Raw genomic sequence first — 26,179 nt, 5'->3', positions numbered from 1 at the left:
GTATCTGCTGCTCTTGTCCTTTGGGATGGTTGTGGTCAGGTTTGGAAGGTCTTGTCTAAGGAACCGTGGTGAGTTACTGCAGTGCATCTTGTAGATGTTACACATGGCTACCACTGTTATTCGGTGGTGGAGGGTTTGAATGTTTGTGGAAGGGGGAGCAATCAAGTGGGCTGCTTTGTCCTGGATGGTGTCGAGCTTCTTGAGTGTTGGAGAGTATTCCAATACACTCCTGACTTGTGCCTTGTAGATGGTGGACAGGCTTTGGGGGGGGGGGGGGGGGGGGGGGGGGGTCAGGAGGTGAGTTCCTCGCCGTAGGATTCCTAGCCTTTGACCTGCCCGGGTAGCCACAGTATTAATATGGCTAGCCCAGTTCAGTTTCTGATCAATGGTAACCCCCAGGATATTGATTGTGGGCAATTCAGTGATGGTAATGCCATTGAATGTCAAGGGGTGGTGGTTAGATCCTCTCTTGTAGGAGATGGCCATTGCCTAGCACTTGTGTGGCACAAATGTAACTTGCCACTTGCCAGCCCAAATCTGGATATTGTCCAGGTCTTGCTGCATTTGGACATTGACTGCTTCATTTTCTGAGGAGTTGTGAATGGTGCTGAACATTATGCAGTTATCCACAAACATCCCCACTTCTGACATTATGATGGAAGGGAGGACATTGATGAAGCAGCTAAAAATGGTTGGGTGTCGGACACTACCCTGAGGAACTCCTGCAGTGATGTCCTGGAGCTGAGATGATTGACCTCCAACCACCACAAGCATCTTCCTTTCTGCCAGGTATGACTCCAACCAGAGGAGAGTTTTCCCCTGATCCCCAATGACTACAGTTTTGCTAGGGCTCCTTGATGCCATACTTAGTTAAATTCTGCCTTGATGTCAAGGGCAGTCACTCTCACCTCACCTCTGGCATTCAGCTCTTTTGTCCATGTTTGGACCAAGGCTCGAATGAGATCAGGAGCTGAGTGATCCTGGCGGAACCCAAACTGAGCATCCATAAGCAGGTTATTGCTGAGTAAGTGCTGCTTGATAGCACTGTTGATAACTCCTTCCATCGCTTTGCTGATGATGGAAAGTAGACTTATAGGGCGGTAATTGGCTGGGTTGGATTTGTCCTATTTCTTGTGTACAGGACACATCTGAGCAATTTTCCACATTGTGTGTAGATGCCAGTGTTGTAGCTGTACTGGAACAGCATGGCTAAGGGTGTGACAAGTTCTGGAGCACAAGTCTTCAGTACTATTACTGGAATATCGTCGGGGCCCATAGCCTTTGCAGTATCCAGTGCCTTCAGCCGTTTCTTGATATCACGTGGAGTAAATCGTATTGGCTGAAGACTGACACCTGTGATGCTGGGGACCTCTGGAGATGGATCACCCACTCGGCACTAAAGATTGTTGCAAATGACTCGCCTTGTCTTTTGCACTTGTGTGCTGGGCTACTCCATCATTGAGGATGGGGATTTTTGTGGAGCCTCCTCCTCCAGTGAGTTGTTTAATTGTCCACCACCATTCATGGCTGGATGTGGCAAGACTACAGAGTTGATGGGTTTGTTGTGGAATCTCTTAGCTCTGTCTATTACTTGTTGCTTATGCTGTCTGACACACAAGTAGTCCTGTTGTAGCGTCACATTTTGGAAAGGGAAGACCAGCCAAAAATCATAAAGCCAGTGATGTAGATAGTAGATACTGTTGAGATCATGCAGAGGGAGGTAAAGACAGAAAAATACCTCCAGGTTGGTAATTATTCATTTAAGGGAATGAAACTAGATGTGTTTGCTAATTTTCTGAAAGTGGTTGTTAAGGTATCTTACAAGGCTTAAGATAAATTCAGGCACGTAGTATGTAGCAGTACTGATGGGAAGTTGGTTAACAACAGCAAACCATGAAATAGTGCAAATGGACATTTCCTGGAGAAAGTCCATAGTGATTCTCCGTTTTGAAGGGTGCTAGCAGTCCACGTAGCTCCGGCTGCCTAATCGGGGCCCTGCACTTCCGGCTGCAACCCCGCGCATGTGCCTGGTGGCCCTGCGCCACATGGTGGACCCACACCGCAGGCCGGCCCCAACAATATAGACCCCCCACAAGACTGCGAGTGCCTGCCGATCTGTGGCCCTCGATCGCGAGCCTGGCCGTCCCCTCAATTTAAAGCTATGTCCCCTCGTGCTAGACATCACCATCATTATCCTGATGCTTTGCAAAATTTTGAGCACATCCTCCTCTTAATATCAACCTGATGTGGAGATGCCGGCGTTGGACTGGGGTGAGCACAGTACGAAGTCTTACCACACCAGGTTAAAGTCCAACAGGTTTGTTTCGATGTCACTAGCTGTCAGAGCGCTGCTCCTTCCTCAGGTGAATGAAGAGGTATGTTCCAGAAACAAATATATAGACAAATTCAAAGATGCCAGACAATGCTTGGAATGCGAGCATTAGCAGGTGATTAAATCTTTACAGATCCAGAGATGGGGTAACCACAGGTTAAAGAGGTGTGAATTGTGTCAAGCCAGGACAGTTGGTAGGATTTCGCAGGCCAGATGGTGGGGGATGAATGTAATGCGACATGAATCCCAGGTCCCGGTTGAGGCCGCACTCGTGTGCGGAACTTGGCTATAAGTTTCTGCTCGGCGATTCTGCGTTGTCGCACGTCCTGAAGGCCGCCTTGGAGAACGCTTACCCGGAGATCAGAGGCTGAATGCCCTTGATTGCTGAAGTGTTCCCCGACTGGAAGGGAACATTCCTGCCTGGTGATTGTCGCGCGATGTCCGTTCATTCGTTGTCGCAGCGTCTGCATGGTCTCGCCAATGTACAACGCTTCGGGACATCCTTTCCTGCAGCGTATAAGGTAGACAACGTTGGCCGAGTCGCACGAGTATGTACCGCGTACCTGGTGGGTGGTGTTCTCACGTGTAATGGTGGTATCCATGTCGATGATCTGGCACGTCTTGCAGAGATTGCCATGGCAGGGTTGTGTGGTGTCGTGGTCACTGTTCTGAAGACTGGGTAGTTTGCTGCAAACAATGGTTTGTTTGAGGTTGCGCGGTTGTTTGAAGGCAAGTAGTGGGGGTGTGGGGATGACCTTGGCAAGATGTTCATCTTCATCAATGACGTGTTGAAGGCTGTGAAGAAGATGTCGTAGTTTCTCCGCTCCGGGGAAGTACTGGACGACGAAGGGTATTCTGTCGGTTGTGTCCCATGTTTGTCTTCTGAGGAGGTCGGTGCGGTTTTTCGCTGTGGCGCATTGGAACTGTTGATCGATGAGTCGAGTGCCATATCCCGTTCGTACGAGGGCATCTTTCAGCGTCTGTAGATGTCTGTTACGCTCCTCCTTGTCTGAGCAGATCCTGTGTATACGGAGAGCTTGCCCATAGGGGATGGCTTCTTTAATGTGTTTAGGGTGGAAGCTGGAGAAGTGGAGCATCGTGAGGTTATCCGTGGGTTTGCGGTAAAGCGAAGTGCTGAGGTGACCGTCCTTGATGGAGACGAGTGTGTCCAAGAATGCAACTGATTTTGGAGAGTAGTCCATGGTGAGTCTGATGATTGGATGGAACTTATTAATGTCATCGTGTAGTTGTTTCAGTGATTCTTCGCCGTGGGTCCAAAGGAAAAAAATGTCATTGATGTATCTGATGTATAACGTCGGTTGAAGGTCCTGTGCGGTGAGTAGGTCCTGTTCAAACTTGTGCATGAAGATGTTGGCGTATTGGGGTGCGAATTTGGTCCCCATGGCTGTTCCGTGCGTCTGGATGAAGAACTTGTTGTTGAAGGTGAAGACATTGTGATCCAGAATGAAGCGGATGAGTTGCAGAATTGCGTCTGGAGATTGGGAGTTGTCGGTGTTGAGGATTGAGGCTGTTGCAGCAATGCCGTCGTCATGGGGGATGCTGGTATAGAGTGCCGAGACGTCCATTGTGACGAGGAATGTTCCTGGTCCAACTGGTCCATGGTTGCTGAGTTTCTGTAGGAAGTCTGTCGTGTCGCAACAGAAGCTGGGCGTACCTTGTACGATGGGTTTCAAGATGCCCTCGATGTAGCCAGAGAGGTTCTCACACAGGGTCCCATTGCCTGAAACGATAGGGCAGCCTGGTGTGTTGGCCTTATGTATTTTCGGGAGGCAGTAGAGATCTCCAATGCGGGGAGTACGTGGGATGAGAGCACGTAGGGTGCTCTGAAGATCTGGATCCAAGGTCTTGATCAGTCTGTTAAGTTGGCGGATGTGTTCCTTGGTCGGATCTGCGGGTAACTGTCTGTAGTGTTCTTGGTTGTTCAGTTGTCGGTATACTTCTTTGCAGTAGTCTGTTCTGTTCAGTATGACAGTAGCCCCTCCTTTGTCTGCTGGTTTGATGACGATGCTGCGGTTGGTCTTGAGAGCGCGGATGGCATTGCGTTGTGCTTGGGTGACGTTTGGGGCTGTCTTGTGAATGTGACTGATGAATCTGGCATTGACGCGACTCCTGACTGCTTGAGCATACATGTCGAGTCTAGGGCAGCGGCCTTCCGGAGGGGTCCAATTCGACTCTTTCCTCTTCGGTTGCTGCAGCGCAGAGATCTCGGTCTGCTGTTCCGGTTCATTGGTAGTCTGCTTGGGTTCGCTGTTGGCCTCTTGGGGTCTGTGGAAGAATTCCCGGAGCCTCATATCAACCTGTTCGTGCCTATTAACCTGGCTCACGCTGTTCTCACGAGCAACAAGGTCCCTCGCTCTAGTGAATACTGAAGCAAAATATTCATTTAGGGTCTCCCCTACCTTCTCAGACTCTAGGCACAAGTTCCCTCCACTATCCCTGATTGGCCCTACTTTCACTCTGATCATCCTCTTATTTCTCACAAGTGTAGAACGCCTTGGTGCTTTCCCTAATCCTTCCCGCCAGGGCTTATTCATGCCCCCTTCTAGCTCTTCTAAGTCCTTTTTTGAGTTCCTTCCTGGCTACCTTGTAACGAGCTAGGGCCGTGCCAGATCCTTGCTTCCTCAACCTTACATAAGCTTCCTCCTTCCTCTTGACCAGAAGCTCCACTTCTCTGGTCATCCAAGGCTCCTTCACCGTACCATTCCTTCCTTGTCTCAGTAGGACAAAACTATCCAGCACTCGCAGCAAGTGCCCCTTAAACAACACCCACATTACTGTTGTGCATTTCCCTGAGAACAACTGTTCCCAATTTATGCTCCTCAGCTCCTGTCTAATAGCAATCTAATTTCCCCTCCCACCGTTAAATACCTTCCCATACTGTCTGTTCCTATCCTTCTCCATGATTATGGTAAAGGTCAAGAAGTTGTGGTCACTGTCACCGAAATGCTCTCCCACCGAGACATCTGATGCCTGGTTTGTTGCCAAGCACCAAATCCAATATGGCCTCCCCCTAGTCGGCCTATTTACATATCGAGTCAGGAATCCTTCCTGTACACACCTAACAAAATCTGCTCCATCCAAACCATTTGCACTAAGGAGGTTCCAGTCAATATTACGGAAGTTGAAGTCCATGACAACTTCTGCACCTTTCCAAGATCTGCTGCCCAATTTGTTCCTCCATCTCTCTGCTGCTATTGGGGGGTCTAGAGAAAACGCCCAATAAAGTGACTGCTCCTTTCTTGTTTCTGACTTCCACCCATACTTACTCAGCAGACAAACCCTCCTCGACTACCTCCTTTTCTGCAGCTGTGATGCACTCCCTAATTAACAGTGCTACTCCCCCTCCTCTTTTACCTCCCTCCCTATTCTTCTTAAAACATCAAAACCCTGGAACATCTAACAACCATTCCTGCCCCTATGAAATCCATGTCTCCGTAATGGCCACAACATCGTAGTTCTAAGTATGATGCATGCTCTTAAGTGACTGACAATCCTTGCATTGAAACAGACACACATTAACCCTTCCCCATGAGTGCCACTTTGCCTTATCAACTGTCTATCCTTCCTCACAGACTCGCTGCATACTTTCTGCCTGTTCAACAGCTACCCTAGCCTCTGATCCGTAGCTCTGGTTCCCATCCCCCTGCCAAACTAGTTTAAACCTCCCGAAGAGCTCTAGCAAACCTCCCGCCCAGGATATTGACGCACTCCCGCAGGATTGCACTGGAGCTTCAACCTTAATTTCTGTTCAAGCTCTGGAGTGGGACTTGAATCTGGAGGTGCAAGAGGCAGGAGTGCTACCAACGGTCCCATGGCTGACTAAATGAGCAGCAGTGAAAGGCTTAGTCCAGAGCATCTGTTTGCCATTTTGAAAAATATGTTGTATTTTGAGGGAAGTGGGTTCATTTATAAGTCTTGCGAGAAAATGATGCTGTCTCCCAGTATTACTTGTATATTTGATGTCATGATATGTGAAATATCTTGTCCATCCTAGTCTAATTAAACTCTTTTAGTTACAAATACATTTTTTGTAAGCCAGCATCTGTAAAGAAATCCTCTTAACTGGTTTCTGTTTGGCTCTACAGGATACAGATGTCTCTCCAGCACAGCGGGATGGGGTGATTAAATGGCTGGCTGACTTGAATAGCAAATTTCACTTTTATCCAGAAACCCTTTCTCTTGCCATCACTATTTTGGACAGGTTTTTAGCTATTGTAAAGGTAAGGATCTGGTGTCAAAACACATTTAACCAGATTTATATCTGTGGTAAAGTCCTTTTTTACTCTGTTTGTTTCTGTAAGGAATATGACTAAGTTTTATTTGACAATTTGTCACAATCAAATTTTGTTCATGTTCTGACCACCCCCAGGTGTGGTTCCTCAATTTGTCACCATCCGGTTCCAAACCTGGATGAGGAGGGATGACTGGCTCCCTTTATTCAACCCCCTCTGCTGGTAGCAACAAGGTTCCCTTCCCTGTGGGTACGTTTCCCAGACGCAATAATTATGTTTAAAAAGGAGCCAATTTAACCAGGCTTTCTTGAGTTAAAGATAGAGTAAGTTTATTAACTACTAAAAAGGTAAGGAAAAAAATGGTGAAACACATGCATCTACAATCATTTTGATTAGAAGTGAGAATTGAGTCCAATAGTAAGTAAAATAAATAAAAAGATATATGGAACTGTCTTTGACTAGTGATGAGTAGATGAGGAAGTGTGCTGAATTTACAAGTAAATCAAAGTTTCTTGCATCATAAAAAAAATTGACACTTGAATGATTCCTTTTGAATGAGACTAACCAATAATGAAACACCACTAATGAATATTGACAGTCAAAATTGAAACTAAGTGCACACGTCAAAGGAGCAGATGACAAAAGGAATGCAAAGAGGTTAGGAAATAAAGTTTTTACAAAAGCAAATGGAAAGGAATGTAAGACATTGAAGTAAATTCCACAGACACCTAAATGACAAAAGAAAAATCAGAATAGGGATATGGGCAGTAAGAGATAGGTGAGATAAACTTGCAGGTAATGAAAGCAACATGGCAGAAATATTAATTATTTTGCTTATTTACCAGGGAAACTAATAAGGTGGACATATGATGCGTAGGGGTGGGGAATCAAAAGGTATAAAGACATTCAGATAGAAAGGAGGATGTAATTGAACTAATCAAATTTGGTGAGGATATGGTCCCTGGTCTGGACGGATGTGTGTGTATACTAAAGAAGCTTTGGAAGAGATAGCAGAGATCCCATTGAATATGTATAAAAATTCATTGGGAAAAGGAATGGTGCCGGAGGACTAATGTTATACCTAGATTTAAAACCGGTCCAGGGAACTATTAGCTTAACATCAGTGTAGAGAAACTAATTGAATCCTTACTGAAAAAAACAATAGGAAAACATCTGGAAACTAAAATATAACTGTCAGTATGAATTTCCAACCGGATGGTCATGCTTGACCAACCTTATTGACTTCTTTTGAAGAAGTAACACTGGTTGACGGTAATCAGTAGATATGTTTGGATTTTTAAAAGGCCTTTGATAAAAGTTCTGCGTTGTGAACCCATGACTATGTTAAGACAGGACAAGTCATAGAATGAAGCTAGCTACAGAGCAGAAAGCAGCTGTTAAGATTAGCTACTTAGACTGTCAAATCATGGGAAGTGGTGTTCCTATAAAGATCGTTATGGAGTCTACTGCAATTCACAATTTATGTAAAACTATTTGGACGTGGGAACTTAAAGTATAATTTCAAAATTTTCAGAAAATTTCAAAATTTTCAGGAAAGACCGAAGCCATTATTTTTGCTCACACCGCAAAGCCCATTCCCTAGGCCGCTAACTCAATCCCTCTCCCTAGCAACTGTTTGAAACTGAACCAAACTGTTCGCAACCTCTTGTCATATTTGACTACAAGATGGGCTTTCAATAACATCCATGGTAACATGAACTTCCAAATTCAACCTGTCATATTGTCTTACCTTGCCCCTGCCTCAACTCTGAAACCTTTATCCATGCCTCTGTGCCTATAATTTGACTATTGCAATGTAATCCTGGCCGTCATCCTATGTTGTACCCTCCGTAAACTTATGGTCATCACAAATTCTGCCCGTTTCCTAATTCACACGTTTCGTAATTCACACAAGTCCTGTTCACTCATGACCCTTGATCTTGCTGATTTTCTTTGGCTCCTGTTTAAGCAGTGTCTAGATATTAACATTCTTCTCATTTTGGATCCTTCCATAGCCAAACCGTACCCATCTCTGTAATCGTCCCCAGCCCTTCAAGAGCTTCTCCAAATTTGACTCTTGAACATCTCTGACCATACCTTCAGTTGCCAAGACCCTAAGCTATAAAATTATTTTTTCCAATTGGGGGCAATTTAGCGTGGCCAATTCACCTACCCTACACATCTTTTTGGGTTGTGGGGTTGAGACTGAAATTCTTTTCTTAACCGCTCCACCTGTCTTTCCTTCTTTAGGACATTCCTTAAAGCCTACCTATTTGACCGAGATTTTGGACTTCTGTAAATGTGGCTTGATGTCAGTTTTATTAAATGCTGTCGGATGTTTTACTACATTAAACGCACAACGTAAATGCATGTTTTTATTGATGACAACCCCAAATTGAGGTAGATGATACCAAGGAAGAATGCGACCAAGTACAAGACACCATTAGTATTATTAAAAAGGTGTGTCATTGGTAAATTAATTTCCATGCAGACAAGTGTGATATGTGTACATTTTACTTGGGAAAACTAAGGAGACCACGTACTGCTTGGATGATAAATGTCCAAATGGAGTAGAGCAAAGTGCGGGTACAGACATCACTAATTGTAGCAATGCGGGTTATTAAGGCTGCTTTTTAAAATCAAGCACACTGGTTTCATTTCTAGAAGAAGGGAATTGAACGTCTATTAAATAATGTTAAACGCCCGGTGTAGGTTAAAATCCGAGGCCATGATAAGATAGCCATCAATAAATCCAATATGGAATTCAGGAGCTATTTGTTTAATTTTGTGCGAAAACCATTTTGCCCACCGCCACTCTGGTGCCTGGCCCCCCCCCCCCCCCCCCCCCCCCCACACCCCCACCACCACCACCACCACTGAGGACTCAATACTCCTTATAGAAGTCAAAAAACAGCTTCCACCTCGATGTGAACCCCTCTTCCTCCGCAATGGTGAACTTGATCTCTTAAGTGCAAGAACTCTGCCAAATCCCGCCCTTGCCCCTACGCTTGGTGGCTCCAGTCCTGCCAGCCAAATAGGAATCCATCTCCTGGCTACCAGGGAGACAAAGGCCAACACATCGGCCTCTCTCCCCATCTGCACCCCTAGATCCTCCGACACTGAGGGTCGGTGTAGACTTGATCGGCCAAATGGCCTCCTTCTGCACTGTAAGGATTCTACGTTTGCCACCTCCGGACATGGCGCTACTGTTACTCCCAGAATCTTTGACGTTATATCTGCAAATCCCGACCAAATCTCCCTCGACCTCGGACACGCCCAAAACGTATGAATTTCCTCTGCGGCTCCTTCAGGTCTGCAAACTTCCCACCAATAAATAAATCCCTAAAATACTCTATCCCCACCTGCCACCATCCCCGGAACCTCGCGTCTAACCCCACAGGGGCAAACCTCTGATTGTGGCATATCGGCGCTCACAAGGACATGCTTCCTGTTCTAAAATGCTGCTGGCACTGGTTCCACACCCTCAATGATACCACCACCAGGCTTGTGGAGTACCTGGCCGGCAAGAACCAGGGAAGGGAGTCAGCAATAATACCCTCAAACTGGTCCCTTTACACGAGGCCGCTTCCATCTGCTCCCACACCAACTGCTCCTCCACCACCCATTTCCTAACCATTGCAGTGTTTGCTGCCCAATAATAGTTTGCAAGTTTGGTAACGCCAGCCCCCCACCCTCTGTAGCTGCCGATCCCTCTCCAAGAACACCCTTCTAGCCCGTGGCGTATACCCGCCAATATGAACCTCCAAATCATCCCATTAATCTTCCTAAAAAAGGACTTGGGCGCAAATATCGGGAGGTTCTGAAATATAAACAAAAACTTTGGTAACCCTCATCTCTGCCGTCTGGACCTGGCCAACCAATCACAATACACCACATCCCAACTCTTGAAGTCCACCTTCATTCCCTCCACCAACCGTGTCAAATTCAACTCGTACAGCTGAGCCCAACTCCATGCCACTTGTATCACAAGATATCAAAAACCTGTCCGTACCGACTGAAGCACCCCCCCCCCCCCCCCTGTTCCTGTCCCTGGCATCAAGAATATAAAATCTTCCACCCCCCTCTCCCCCACCCCAAATACCCTTGAAACTCTGAACGCAATTGCCAAAGGGCTCAATCACCCGGCCAGAGAGAGGGGACACCCCTGCCAGGAGTGACAGTGACCCAGAGCCGGGATCGAACCTGGGACCTCGGCGTCGTGAGGCAGCAGTACTAACCACTGTGCCACCGTGCCGCCCTCTCCTCGGGCTCCTTCACCATTGTACCCTTGCTTAACCCTCATCCTCCCAATCCTGCATCCTCTCAATTTCCTTTGCTGCTGCCTTCCTCCTCAAGTGAATGGCAAACATCCTCCTACATTTCTCCACATATTCATATATTGCCCTGCGCAACTACCCCATCGCCATTCCCTTGGATACAAGCCCAAACTCCATCTGGAGCTTCTCTCTCTCCGTCAACAGCGCTTCCTCAAGCACCATCGAATACCTCTGGTCAACCCTCAAAATAGCCTCCACCAACCTCGAATCTCTCGGCCCACTCCACCCTGTTCTTATAAGATCAAGAAAAACTCCGTCCATACCATCCGCCTTCAACGCCTCCCACTACGTGGAGGCAGAAACCTTCCCCGTCTTACTCTGCTCCACATAATTCGGAATAGCCACCCCTATCTTCTCGCAAACCTCCTGATCTGGCGATAACCCCACGTCTAACCTCCAGTGAGGCTGCTGGGGCCTCCCTTTGCCACCCGCAAATCCATCCAATGCACGCGTGGTCACATCATGACCGGCGAATACTCCGATCCAACCACTCCCGGCAACAGCGCCTTGTCTAAGATAAAGTAATCGATCCGGTAGTACATCCGGTGGACGTGCGAGAAGTACGCGAATTCCCTCTTGACACTCAAACCGCCATGGGTCTCCCATAAGCTCCATAAACTCCTTTGCCATGGCTGACACCTTCAGGGAACTGGGACACAACCAGCCCAGCCTAGGGCCCTGCAATGTATTTAACCTCCCACCCCACACAATTAGCTGGTGCATGTCCAGGTCCGGAATCCTTGCCAACACCCGCCCCAAAAACTCCACATTGTCTCAATTTGGGGCTTACATATCACCAGCATCACGGGTGCCCCCACCCAACCTAACACTCCCCATCACAAATCTACCCCCAGGTTCTGCCACTATACCTCAAAAGCCATTGATCAACACTGCCAGCCTGAAGAAACACCACCTCTACCTTCAAACCTCTCCTCAAATGAGCGAAAACGCAAGACTTCTTAATCGGCCTATTCAATTGCCCAAATGCTCCATGTAATCAACTGGGTCGGGGGGTACTCCCCAGGTCCACTCCTCGCCCACGCTGTGGGCCTCCACAAGATGTCTGCCGCCACCTCCCCATAACCAACTGCGCCACACTAACTCCCTCAGCATCCCCCCCCCCCCCCCCAATAAACAAAGAAACAAAACACCAACCCACTCTCTCTCTCTCTTCCCCCCCCCCCCCCCCCGCTGCACTCCGTTAACTTGCCTGCCTGTCAGCAAGGTGGCCCCCACTCCAGGCAACCGCCGACCCCCTCACCCGCAATTTCCCCCAAATAGTTGAAACACTTACCCAATCCTGTTAAATACATACCCACACCTGGTAAATACAACAATTTGCCCAACTTACACACCCATATTCCCCATACTGGCATCTCCAAGTTCAGTGTCCTCCCATGCCTCCTAGTCCATGGGGTCTAAATATTACTTTCCTCCTCCGGTGTTTCAAAATAAAATTCCTGATTCTGGTATGTGACTTACAGACGAGCAAAATACAGCACCCCGAACTTCACTCCTTTCTTTTAGAGAGCTGTCTTGATCCTGTTGAACCCAGCTTGCTGCTTGACCAACTCTGTACCAAAGTCTTGGTAGATACACACGTTTCCTTCACAGGTATATTCTCTTGTTTCCTTCGCACACTGCAGAATCTCCTCCTTATCCAGAAAACAATGTAAAGAGTCCCTCACCTACCAGCTTCTCAAACATCCTTGCCACATACTTTGTGGCCTGTGTTCCTTTAAACCCCTCAAACAGCCCCACACTTCGGAGATTCTGCCTCCAGGAGCGATTTCCCCCACCGTCTCCCTCCGCCACTTCGAGCCAGCCGCCAAGAGCATCAAGTCTGCCTCCAACGTGGCCAGCCAGTTCTCATGCTCCACAGACCCCTCCGCCTTCTGGAGCACCAAATTCTGCGACTCCAGTCTTTCCTCCACTCTCTCAATGGCCGGCCTGAGGCTCCACCACCGTAGCCAGGTCCTCCGAGGCTTTTTGCCTCTGCTGCTGGAACTTGGCATTCAAAAAGTCCACCAATTCCTTGGTAGACCACTGGGTAGCCGACGACTCCCCAGAGCCTTACACCATCTTTTCCTCTGTCGCACTTTGAAAGTCCTCCTGGCCGGACTGCTGCCCATTGCTTGTTACCCTCCTTGTCTGATAAACCATAAATCGGCCTTGCCTCAAGAGAAATCTTGTCTCGAGAGGGAGCCACCAAATGCAAGACCACTCACTACATGGCTGCCACCAGAAGTGCAGGAGCAATTTATTTATGCAGAGTGGTCCAGATGTGGAACTTGCGACCACATGGAGTTAACGTGAATACCATAGATGTGTTAAGGGGAAGTATGAAGAAGGAAGATAAGATTATACTGATTTGTGTTAGATGAAGAGGGCGGAGGAGGCTTATGTGGAACATACACAATAGTGTAGTGCACTTGGTACAAATGGCCTGGTGGTGCTGTACTTCCTATGTAATAATGTGCTGTTGAAAAAACATTTTAATGCCCTTTTTGAGTTCTAAATGTTATTTGGGCAGCTGCATTTATGTAATCACAAGGTACTAAAACATAAAGCTTCATTGTTGCCATCTGTGTAATTTGTCATGAACCGCCCTAGTTTTATTTCTAGTTCTACTTGGCATTCTGGATGATCTATCAACTACACTGTAGTGAGCAATTGAATATGTAAATCGGATTCCTGACATAGCTCACATAACCACGGAATGTAGTTTATTCTTCATGGCTTTGACCATACAAAATGCAATTTGCAACTGCAACAAGTGAGAAAAATACACGACTGGCATACTGTTTGATTCCTTGGGTATTTGCAATATGTACTGGTTTAATACTTTTGAGGAATCAATTTTATTTTTCCTGATTCTCAAGGCACGTCCAAAGTACCTGCGGTGTATAGCCATCAGTTGTTTCTTCCTGGCAGCTAAAACCAATGAAGAAGATGAGGTTGGTAAACTACCTATTTTTAAATTGGCAAGATTTATTTAATTTTTCTTCTCTTACCCCATTGCCTCTCATTGTCCCCAAACCATTCAAAAAATGTATGATTTCAGAAGCCTTGTTATGTTGCCTGTACAACTAAGACTGGGAATTTACTATTTGCGGTGCTGCAGGACACCTTATTATTTTGTGGCAGAGCAAATTGAAATTCTTGCACTTTATAGTTTTTTTAAAAAATGCTTTAAGCTCATTTTAAAATCCGTACCTAAAGACTACTGTTGAAGACAAATCACTCTTCCTGGCTTGATAGCATTAGCTACAGATCAAGGTCGAGAGACTTGAAGGTGTAGCTTAAATCTAACCCCAAAACTCCAAGAGATACAAAGAACAATGAACAAAGAAAAGTACAGCACAGGAACAGGCCCTTCAGCCCTCCAAGCTTGCGCCGACAATGCTGCCCATCGAAACTAAAATCTTCTACACTTCCGGGGTCCGTATCCCTCTATTCCCATCTTATTCATGTATTTGTCAAGATGCCCCTTAAATGTCACTATCGTCCCTGCTAATAGTAAATGATTACTATTTCCTAGAAAATGCCACTAACCTTCTGTATCAAAGCCAAAGGTTATTGAATGCTTGCAGTGTTACATTTGTTTCAGAGTAACACTAATGCTTGTTTTAATTATGGTTACCTTAACTTGTGTTATACTGCAAGGTATTCAATAGCATTTCCATATTTTTCATTAGATCAAAAACATACCATTGTGAGAACTTAAAGGTAGAATTTTTTTTTTGTTAAATTTAAAGTGCCCAATTATTTTTCTTCCAATTAAGGGGCAATTTAGCATGACCAGTCCACCTACCCTGTGCATTTTTGGGTTGTGGGGGTGAGACCCAGGCAGGCATGGGGAGAATGTGCAAACTCCACACGGACAGTGATCCAGGGCCGGGATCGAACCTGGATCCTCAGCGCCATAGGCAGCAGTGCTAACCACTGCACCATTGTGCCGCCCGCTTAAAATGTAGAATTGACCTGCATGCAAATCTTCAAAGGTGCCTCAAGATGCATAGAAATATCCTACAGGCTCATGCTGAGCAATTAAGTGGATTTCTGCTTCAGGGGAACTGAAAGATACAAATGTTTCATTCTGGTTTAATGCGTACTTGGTATTTATCAAGTAATTAATTCTCTTGTATTTCTCCTCTACAGATCATTCCATCTCTAAAGGACATGGTGAAGAATAGCAATTGTGGTTGTTCATCGGCAGATATTCTGAGAATGGAGAGGATTGTACTGGATAAACTGAACTGGGATCTGCACACAGCAACACCGTTGGATTTCCTTCATATTGTAAGTATGTTTTCTTAAAATATCCCAAGACTTTTAGCAAAGTGCATTTGAGTAATTACTCCATTGCTCCATATCGCTTGTCTCTCAAATACAGTAATTTATCTGCAAGAACACGATTCCCTATTGACAAGAAGGACTGGCAAACTTTAGTTGCTATTTGTATCGCTTGTTCGTGAATAAGAAGCATATACGATTATGTAAATTGATATATTGTGCAAATGTCTATTGTTGTCATGGAAATATACTTTCTCCACTAAGAATGACTTCAGAACTTGAAAATTGATCTGGAATGAAGCCATTATGTAACATGCTATGGTTTGTCTCCATATGTCTACTATGTACACTTATTTCAAAATATGTTTCTTGAAAATTTAACATTCTGCATGGGTAATTCGGTCAGATAGTCTTGTGGAGCTGAAAAATTGTATTTTATACTCCTAATATATTTGATTGCAAGTGCCAACCTTCCTCCCTGCAAACAGGGCAAGATCTAAATACAGACTGAGGGATGGAGTATTAATCAGCATTAAAGTTATCACTGATTCATTGCCCCTGTAACTGCATCTACCTGCGTGCACAGTAATGGGTCATACTGCATCATAAAGGACTGGTACAATAGTGATTTGTTCCGATTACACCCCACCTTTGCTTCAATGTATTGAAATTGCTAGTTTCCTCTGATCATTACATGGATATATGACCCCAAACAGGCCATTCCGCCCAGCCAGTCTTCCTGCTGGTGTTTATGCATCTCTTGAGCCTTCCCCCATCTTTACTTAACCAAGGATGGGATTTTCCAGCCATTTCTGCCACCAGAATTTTGCAGTCCTGCCGGCGGTGGAGGGTGCAAATAACAGGAAACACCATTGACAGCGATAGGACCAATGGTGGGCTGCCTCCATTGCCGCAAAACATGTTGCGACGGGTGTAGAAAATCCTGCCCTAAATCTGTCATTGTAATCCTCCCTTCTCTTCATAAGTTCATCTAGCTTCCCCGTAAATGCATCTGGACTATTTGCTTCAACCACTCTGTGATTACGAGTTCCATATTATAGTCATATTTGCATATTTGGGAGTGATTTGGTGAAATGTTTGCTACTTCTAGGTCCTGTAAATTACAACTGCATTATGTCGATGCTGATGGTAAGGATCCTATTTCCATGATGAATTAAATGCTAGGATTTAAATACTGCCGTATGTTGGTGTATGTCACTATCCATAACTCTTGGAAATATTTATGTATTAGTACCTGAATTTCATTTTGGAGGAAAAAAATAACCTCACTTGATGTTCCTCTTAACTTACTGTGCCAGGCAGCCAAAAGAGAGAACAGCAAGCAAGGGAATGACCTGGCTTTCTAGAGTCTGTTCCACAAATGTTTTTAGAATGTTTATGTTGTGCATTATTTTTTTTGCCATTCTTCATGGTGTGCTTTGATCATGGTAGATCTTGTAAAACTGATCATAGTGTAGCCATGCAGAACAGGAAGGGCCTAGTTTTAATTGGTGTTGAGTTCGTTTCGTGTGCCACCCCACTTGACATTAGCTATCAATTGCATCAGCACTCTGGGATGAAGGGAAAATTATTTCTCTGGCAGGTGGCGGGCCTATATATTTATTTGAAACCTGTGCATCTTCAGGATTTTTTTAATGCTCAAGTTTTATAACAATGTTTTCTTTGTCACTGTGATCTTTTAAAATATTTAGTTTCATGCGATGATGATGTCCAGCTGTCCCCAATTACTCAGCAACCTGCCTAAGATGACCCCATCCCAACATATTGCACTCCTTATCAGGCAGCTACAGCAGTGTGAAGCCTGTCACCAGCTTCTGCAGTTCAAGGGCTCTACACTTGCACTGGCGATCATCAGTCTCAAGCTGGAAACATCAATCCCTGATTGGCTAGCTCTCACTATTGATCTGCTGAAAAGGGCACAGGTATGAGTTAATTTCTTCACTCAAAAGGGTCATGACTCTTTGGAATTCTGTCTGAGCTGTGAATCCTCGGTTGTTGCATTTTTTCAAGAGCTTGGCTGGTATATTTTTGGATGCCAAGGGATATGGGGATGGTGCGGGAAAGTGGAATTGAGGTAGAAAATCAGCCCTGATCTTGGAGTGACAGCAGCCTTGAAGAGCCAAATGGCCTTCAACTCTGATTTCCTTATGTTCGTATCCCTCCTATGGAAAACCAGAAAGGAAACGGAATTACTATTGCCTGCAGCTAGTTTATATTTTTAAACCGTTTAGAACTGTTCAATTGCTACAGCGCACAGGACCAATTAAGAGTATTAAATTTTTTTTTTCGAGTATCCAATTCATTTTTTCCATTAAGGGGCAATTTAGTGTGGCCAATCCACCTACCATGCACATCTTTGGGTTGTGGGGGCGAAACCCATGCAAACATGGGGAGAATGTGCAAACTCCACAAGGGACAGTGGCCCAAAGCCAGGATTGAACCTGGGACCTCGGCACCGTGAGACAGCAGTGCTACCTGACCAATTGAGTATAACCACTGAATAAATTTGGATAATATCCTAAAATGTCTGCTAAAACTAGATCCACTGTATTAGTCCCAGTTTTAAGGTGTGTTCGCTGCTGTAACTGCCTGGAAATGGAACTCATTTCATGAGGGGCCAGAATGCAATATTTAAGATTTCAAATATCTAAAACTATTGTGGACTGACTATGTGACAGTATTTAATGCATCAATTAATTATGGGCATCCAGTTTTTCCATCTGGCTTTTTAAAAACATTGATATTCAAATAGCTGTGTTCATTTTTCAGATCGATAGCTTACAGCTAATTCGTTGTCGAGAGCTTGTGGCTGGACACCTATCCACATTTGCGGCTTCCCTCCCACCCAATGCGGTGTACATCTACAACCCCTGCAAGCAAACCATGGTGCCATGTGCTAGGGGAGCACTTAGGTTCTATTCCTCCCCTACCACAGAGTCAGAGTTGGTTGTCAAGGATGCCACCAAGAGAATTAGCAGTAAAGCAGCACCCTGCCGACGCCTGCCTGTTTCCTACAGCTGCAAGCAGGCCTCGGCAAAACGTAAAGTAGAAGAGATGGAAGTGGATGACTTCTATGATGGCATAAAGCGTTTGTACAATGAGGATGGCAGTCAAGAAGTTGTGGGGATGGATACTGTAACCTCTAGCTGTGGCACAAATCTACAGATTAAAGAGGGCAGTATCTCTCAGTGTCCTCCACTTCAGCCAGTTACAGTCATCTAACTGGCCAAAGTGGCTAAAGTTTAAAGCTTGCGCTACTTTACAAGGAAGAAGATAGTGTTGAAAGGCATACCTTACCAGGCTGAAATGAAGTGAGCCAAACATTTTCATGCTGCTAATTTTCGTCTAACCATTTATTCAAGCACTCAAAAGTATAAAAAAGAATAGTTTAAAAAAAATTAAAATTCCCAAAAACTTGAACAAAAAAAGTTGTAGCAATTTTAAAGTTTTCTCTCGTGTTGTCAGTATAATTGCATCTATTTCTAAATCTAATCTGTTTTGGTGCCGTCTGTTCTCTCCGTTCCAAGTCCACAATTCACTGTGTGACCTATTCAATTTTACAGTCTAGTTGTTGCTTCCGTCCAATTTCATCCTGTAGTTCCTTGTGCTTAAATATTTTTGTGCATGTTGACTTGCATACACTGACCTTTGCTCCTTTGCTGAAGGGGATTTTTGGAGGGGAGTATTTTTATAACTCTTCAGGATATGTGATGTGAAACGAAAATTGTCAAGTAAACAAATTTTCTTGGGTGGTCAAGCTTCTCTCAACTGCCCAAAAGCTGAAATTGCTGGAAGGTTTTGGTTATGGATGAGAAATTATTTTTTTTTAAACATGGCTGAAGAACTCTGTAAATTTGTTTTATAATGGAAACTGCACTTTGAGTTTTATTTCCTTTAATTTGGAAGATCTTTTGGGTCTCAGACAAATGTTATTTTTTTAAGGATACGGTTGATTTTATGTGAATTCTGAGCATTTTGTAAATTAATGCTATAATCAGTTAACTAAGGTGGTGTACCACTGTTTAGAAAATGCCTATTTATTTGTCCTTTAATTGAGTTGTGCCATTTTTGGGAAACCATGAACTTGCCATAAATCTGCATCAGTTTAGTTTACGCAAACCTGAGTTTTAAGCTTTTATACAAAACAAACTTCAGTTCACATCACAGTGGGTTTTATTACCAGGAATTCACATAAGATCAAAAATGATTCTAAATGGGCAGTTATTTAAAATTAAACCTATTTTAACTCCACTATGCTTTAACTGATCCTGAATGCGGAAAGAAAAGTAATTGTTATTTTTTTCCCTACCTGTTTAAATCATCTGACTTTGGGCACCGTGCTCTCTCTATAGTCTGAAAAAGGTACTGCATTATTTGAAAAAGTGCGGTTGTACTGCTAAGGTGCTTCTGGCAGCAATAAAGTTGTCCTTGATTCAATATTGTGTTTTTTGCTTTCTTTTCAAATGCAGAATGCTGTCTCTAAAGTCTCATTTAAAACACAACAGCTTCTAGTCATGTTTGTCTCCATGCTCACTTCTTTGGGCAGGAGTCCTCCCTCTGTTCAATGGATCTTTTCATCTGTCTCCAGCCTTCTCCCTCTGGCTTCCTAACTGCTATTGATCCTCTCATTGAGAGCTGTCAGTGCAACCTCAATCGCCTCAATTTCTCTGCTCCTCTTACCCACTCCAACAGATCCTTCTGAACTTGCCACACTACGTTATCTCCAAGCCAACCCTAATTTTGTTATCAACCCTGTGGACACGGATGGTGCTGTTGTCTGGCATACTGACCATTGCCTCAAAGGTTGAGCTTCAACACACACATACTTCCTCCTACCTCCCCCTGGACCACACCACAGAACATCAAGCCATTGTTTCCAGGACTGTCACTGACTTCATTGTCTTGAGATCTCTTTCTCCGCCTCCGCTCCGCCCGCCCCCCAACCACACACACACAAGCTTCCAACCTCTGTCCCCCAACCCTGCACAGCCTGCTTCTACCTCCTTCCAAAAATCCACAAACAGGACTGCCCTGGTAGACCTATTGGATCAGCATGTTCTTGCACCACAGAACTCATTTCTTCCTATCTTGACTCCATTCTCTCCCCTCGTCCAATTTCTTCCCACCTACATTTGCGAATCCTCCGAGGTTTCTCGGTCCTAAACGCAGCCTCTGCACTACGGATGTCCAATTCCACTACACCTCCATCCTCCACCAGGAGGATCTGTGGGCGGCTTCCTTGAGCAGAGGCCCGAATAATCCCCATCCACCACTACACTCTGTCTAGCTGAACTTGTTCTCTCTCACTCAACAATTTCTCCATTAACTTCCCTCCCTCCCTTGCATGGGCCCCAATTATGCCTGTCTTTCTGTGGGGTATGTGAAACTGACCATCGACTCACAGCGACCTTGACTGCAGCTCCTCATATCCTGTAAGGACTCCATCCCATTTTCCCAGCCTTCACCTCATCTGTTCAGTTGATGCCACCTCAGAAAACAGCACTTCTAATCAACCGAGGTTACCCCACTGTGGTTGGTGGGGCTCTCAACCGTATTTGTCCCTCTGCCCTCACCCAATCCCATCCCTCCCAAAACCATGATGGGGTCCCTCTTGTCCTCTCATTTCACCCCACCAGCCTATGCATTCAAAGGGTCATCCTCTGCCATTTTTGCCAACTCCAGCATGATGCCACACATCTCCACTCTCTCTGTGGCACGCTGTCCCCTCCTTCACTGCCCCAAACTCTTCGTCTCCTTCCCATGCAATCAACGAAGATGCAATACTTGCCCCTTTACCTTCTCACTATCCAAAGGCTTAAATCCTCCTTTCAGGTTTAGTAGCGTTTAACTTGCACTTCCTTCAATTCGATCTACTGTATTCGCTGCTCCCAATGTGGTCATCACTTCGGTGGAGACTAAACAGAGACTGGGCTTTGCGAAACGTCTGCAAGCATGACCCCAACCTTCCAGTCACTTGACATTGCGTAAGGCTAATGGGACCTCCTCTTGTGCAAGGATGAGCCTGATGCAGTTTAAGGTGATGCACTTTAAAGAGTGCATATGACTCGGGCGAGATTGAGTGGGTTCTTTCAGGGGGTAGCAGATGAGTGTGAGGTGTGGGCGGGGGCCAGCGAATCATGCACACGTTTTGGGGTTGCGAAAGATTGGGCGGGGAAGCTGCCAAGCGTCGAGAGGACTCTGCGCTAGAGGCAGCAGGGGAGGTTGGCGTTGCCGAATCTGCTTCATTGTTATTGGGCGACAAATGTGGACAAGGTGCTGCGGTGGTGGGAAGGAGAAGGGGTAGAGTGGGTTAGGATGGAGGAGGAATCTTGTAAGGGGTCTAGTTTGAGGGCTACGGTGATGGCAGCATTCCCAATGGCTCCGAGTAGGTATTCAGGGAGCCCAGTGGTGCAGTCCACGGTGAAGATATGGAATCAGTTGAGGCATTTTAGGGAGGAAGGGATGTCGGTATTAAAGCCGCTGTGCGAGTATCATGGGTTTGAGCCGGAGGGGATGGATATTGTATACATATGGTGGAGAGAAGTGGGGCTGGTCAAGGTGAAGGATCTGTATTTGGAGGAAGGGTTCGCCAGTCTGGAGGAGCTAAGTGAGAGGGTAGAGCTGCCGAGGGAGAGTGAGGTTAGGGACTTTCCACATAAGGTCTGGAGGGGTTCCTAGGTTGCTGTGATACACCCTGCTAGAGTGACTGCTGTATCCGGATGTGGAACGGGAGGGAAGAATTGGGGATACATGCAAGTGGCTGGGGGAGCAGGGAGGTGAGCGGGTGGTGAAGATCAAGGAGAAATGGGAAGCGGAGTTGGGAGGGGAGATCAATTGGGGAGTATGGAGTGAGGCACTGCGTAGGATAAACGGGACCCCTTGTGCAAGGATGAGCCTGATACAGTTTAAGGTGATGCACTTTAAGGGTGCATATGACTCGGGCGAGAATGAGTGGGTTCTTTCAAGGGGTAGCAGATGAGTGTGAGAGGTGTGGGCGAGAGCCAGCGAATCATGCGCACATGTTTTGGGGCTGTGAAAAATTGGGAAGATTTTGGGCGGGAGTGTTCGCTGTCTCCGCCAGGATAGTGGAGGAGGTGATATTTGGGGTTTCAAAGAAGCCGTTGCTCATGGAGAGGAGGAAGGCCTATGTTGTGGCCTTCGCCTCCCTGATTGCATGGTGGCGTATTTTACCGGAGTGGTGGTTGGCATTGCCACCTGGGGTAGCGGCTTGGTTGGGTGACCTTACTGGAGTGGTGGTCAGCATCGCCACCTGGGGGTAGTGGCTTGGTGGGTGACCTGTACGACTTCCTGCGATTGGAGAAGACAAAGTATGAGTTATAGGGGCTTTGAGAAAAGGTGGGATGTTTGTGACCATGTTTGAGAAGCTGTTCGTCGTGGAGGGGGGGTTATAAATGGGAAAAAATTGTACAGACTGTATAGTTAATCGCTGGGAAGTATGTTTCCTGGGGTGTTTATTTGCTGTAACCTGTTTTGATAAGATGAATACAGTTGGAAATAATGGTCAAACACTAACTTACACCAAGATACTACAGAGCTACTCCAATATGCAACTACTACAAACTCCTTGCGAACACCTTGTCCTGGAACATGAAATGAAATGAAATTAGCTTATTGTCACAAGAAGGCTTCAAATGAAGTTACTGTGAAAAGCCCCTAGTCGCCACATTCTGGTGCCTGTTCGTGAAGGCTGGTATGGGAATTGAACCGTGCTGCTGGCCTGCCTTGGTCTGCTTTCAAAGCCAGCGATTTAGCCCTGTGCTAAACCAGCCCCAACATATGGTATGGCTGGGTCACGTGTCTGCATGCTCTCACCACCTGGTGTTCGGATGCTCAAACTACAACAGTTAGACATTATTTACATACAGATGACATCTACTTATCATCGCATCGCCCCTTTCTTTTTTGGAAATGTTTTTTCTTTTTAGATAGATTTGTAGCTTCAAAGTATTTACATTTTTCTAACAAATAGACTTCCGGTTGCGGCTATGCTGAGCTAAGTCGCACGTTCGGCAGCTCCTGCCAGAAACGGACTTTTGGGCTCATTTGAGGGGCCCCAGCGGCATTTGTTCGACTGTTCCCAGTGTGGGAAGGTGACAGTACGATTTCCTCGGCACAGTATGGATTGGACCAGGAGTGGAGCGGTGAAAAAAGTAATTCTGGTGCAGCGAAAAGTGTGAGGGCGGAAAGCCAAGACGGCGGAGGATGGAGACCAGGCAGCGTGGGTGCAGTGGGCGCAAGAGCAGCAGGAGTTTCTCAAGAGCTGCTTCATGGAATTGAAAGCAGAGCTGCTGGAGACGATGAAGGCGTCAAATCGACAAGTTGGTCGAGACCCAGAAGGCCCAAGGGGCGGCGATCCGGGAGGTGCGGCAGAAGGCCTCGGAGAATGGGGACGAGATATTGGGCCTGGCGGTGAAGGTGGAGGCGCAGCATAAGAAATGACAGAAGTTCAAGGACATGGAGAATCGGTCGAGGAGGAAGAATCTGCGGATTCTGGGTGTCCCGGAGGGAGTGGAGAGGTCGGATGCTGGCGCATATGTGGTCATGATGCTGAACACGTTGATGGGTGCGGGTGCCTTCCTGAGGCCCTTGGAGCTGAATGGGACCCACCGAGTCCTGGCGAGGAGGCCCAAGTCTAACGAGCCGCCGCAGGCGGTATTGGTGCGGCGCTTGGTGGACAGGGAGTGTGTCCTAAGACGGGCAAAAAAGGAGCGGAGCAGTAGGTGGGAGAATGCAGAGGTCCGTATATACCAAGACTGGAGCGCGGAGGTGGCCAAGAAGAGGGCCGGGTACAATCGGAAGGGGGTGAAATTAGGGATGCTGCAGCCGGCGCGACTGTGGGTCAAGTTTAAGGACCGGCACCATTACTTTGAGACACCTGAGGCGTGGACCTTTATTCAGGCCGAAAGGTTGGACACGGACTGAGGGTCGGTTGTGAGGGGAGGTCGTGGGGGGCTACTGTGGTTACTGTGCTTTGGAGGATGTTCTATTCTGTTCTGTATTGTTTCCTTGGGTACTGGGTGGGGTAGGGTGAATTGGTTCGAAGTGGGGGGTTTTGTGAGTGTGGGCATCGGTGGTTGGAAGGACGGGGCCCCGTTGGGGGGAGGGGAGATGGGAGGCCCGAGGTGGGGGAGCTGGGATTAGGCCGCAAAAGGGAGATGCGCCGGATTCCGGACCTGGAGGCAGGGAGCTTGATAATGAGAGGGGGGCTTCAACACTGTACTGGATCCAGCATTGGACCGGTCCAGGTCCAGGACGAGTAAGAGGCTGGCGGCGACCAAGGTGCTGAGGGGGTTTATGGACCAGATGGGAGGAGTGGACCCATGGAGGTTTGTCAGGCCGGGGGCCAGGGAATTTTTTTTTTTCCCACGTCCATAAAGCCTATTCCCGCATAGACTTCTTTGTTATGAGCAGGGCACTAATTCCGAGGGTGGAGGGCACCAAGTATTCGGCCATAGCCATCTCAGACCATGCCCCGCATTGGGTGGAGCTGGAGCTAGGGGAGGAGAGGAACCAGCACCCGCTGTGGCGCCTGGATGTGGGCTTGCTGGCGGATGAGATGAGCGGGCGGATCCAGGGGTGCATTGAAAGCTATTTTGAGGCTAACGATAATGGGGAGGTGCAGGTGGAGGTGGTCTGGGACGCGCTGACGGCGGTGATTAGAGGAGAGCTAATCTCCACTAGGGCCCACAAGGAGAAGGAGAGAGAGGGAGAGATTGGTGGGGGAGATTTTAAGGGTGGATAGGAGGTATGCAAAGGTCCCCGAGGAGGGACTATAGGAGCGACGAAGCCTCCAGGCCGAGTTCGACCTGTTGACCACCAAGAAGGCAGAGGTGCAGTGGAGGAAAGCGCAAGGGGTGGTGTATGAGTACGGGGAGAAGGCTAGCCGGATGTTGGCACACCAGCTTCGGAAGTGGGGGGGGGGGGAGATTGGGGGAGTTAGGGATGAAGGGGGGGGACACGGTGCGGAGTGCGGTGGGAATAAATGGGGTATTTAAAGACTTTTATGAGGGGCTGTGTAGGTCTGAGCCCCCGACGGAGGAGGGGGGGATGCATCGATTTTTGGATCGACTGAGATTCCCGAGGGTGGAGGAGGAGCAGGTGGCTGGGCTTGGGGCACCGGTAGGGCTGGAGGAGCTGACTAAGGGGCTGGCGAGTATGCAGGCGGGGAAGACACCGGGGCCAGATGGGTTCCCGGTGGAATTTTACCGGAAGTACATGGACCTGCTGGGCCCTATATTAGTGAGGACTTTCAATGAGGTGGTGTGGGGGGGGGGGGGGGGGGGGGGGGGGGGGCCTACCCCTGACAATGTCCAGGGCGCTGATCTTGAAGCGGGACAAGGGCCCATTACAGTGTGGATCGCATAGGCCAATCTCTCCTCAACATGGACGTGAAGCTGTTAGCGAAGGTGTTGGCTACCAGAATTGAGAACTGTGTCCCGGGGGTGATTCACGAGGACCAGACGGGTTTTGTTAAGGGAAGGCAGCTGAATACCAATGTGCGGAGGCTCCTTTACGTAATCATGATGCTTACAGTGGAGGGGGAGGCGGAGATTGTGGCGGCAATGGACGCAGAGGCCTTCGATAGGGTGGAGTGGGGGTACCTCTGGGAAGTGTTGAGGAGGTTTGGGTTCGGGGAGAGGTTCATTAGTTGGGTTAGGCTACTTTACGAAGCCCTGGTGGCGAGTGTGGCCACAAATCGGAGGAGGTCGGAATACTTTAGGCTGTACCGGGGGACGAGGCAGGGGTGCCCCCTATCCCCCTTGCTATTTGCATTGGTCATTGAGCCTTTGGCTATGGCTCTAAGGGAGTCCAGGAACTGGAGTGGGCTGGTCGGGGGGGGGGCGGGGGGGGGGGGTTGGAACACCGGGTTTCGTTGTATGCCGATGACCTGTTACTGTATGTGGCGGACCCAGTGGGGG

At 47.0% G+C, this 26,179-nt stretch overlaps 1 protein-coding gene across 1 annotated transcript in view; it reads left to right on the top strand.

The window, feature by feature from the left end:
• Positions 1-19,676, top strand: part of ccni (cyclin I) — a 56,226-nt gene extending 36,550 nt beyond the window's left edge. Inside the window, exons 2-6 of the mRNA XM_072496343.1 lie at positions 6,439-6,573; positions 13,805-13,879; positions 15,084-15,224; positions 16,931-17,161; positions 18,009-19,676. Of these exons, the coding sequence (XP_072352444.1) occupies positions 6,439-6,573; positions 13,805-13,879; positions 15,084-15,224; positions 16,931-17,161; positions 18,009-18,461 (1,035 nt within the window). The 3' untranslated portion in view covers positions 18,462-19,676. The remainder of the gene's footprint in view (positions 1-6,438; positions 6,574-13,804; positions 13,880-15,083; positions 15,225-16,930; positions 17,162-18,008) is intronic.
• Positions 19,677-26,179: the final 6,503 nt, after the last annotated feature.

The sequence above is a fragment of the Scyliorhinus torazame genome, chromosome 3, assembly GCF_047496885.1.
Source record: "Scyliorhinus torazame isolate Kashiwa2021f chromosome 3, sScyTor2.1, whole genome shotgun sequence".
NCBI classification, from domain to species: Eukaryota; Metazoa; Chordata; class Chondrichthyes; order Carcharhiniformes; family Scyliorhinidae; genus Scyliorhinus; species Scyliorhinus torazame.
This window is presented reverse-complemented; position numbering and strand designations above follow the sequence as displayed.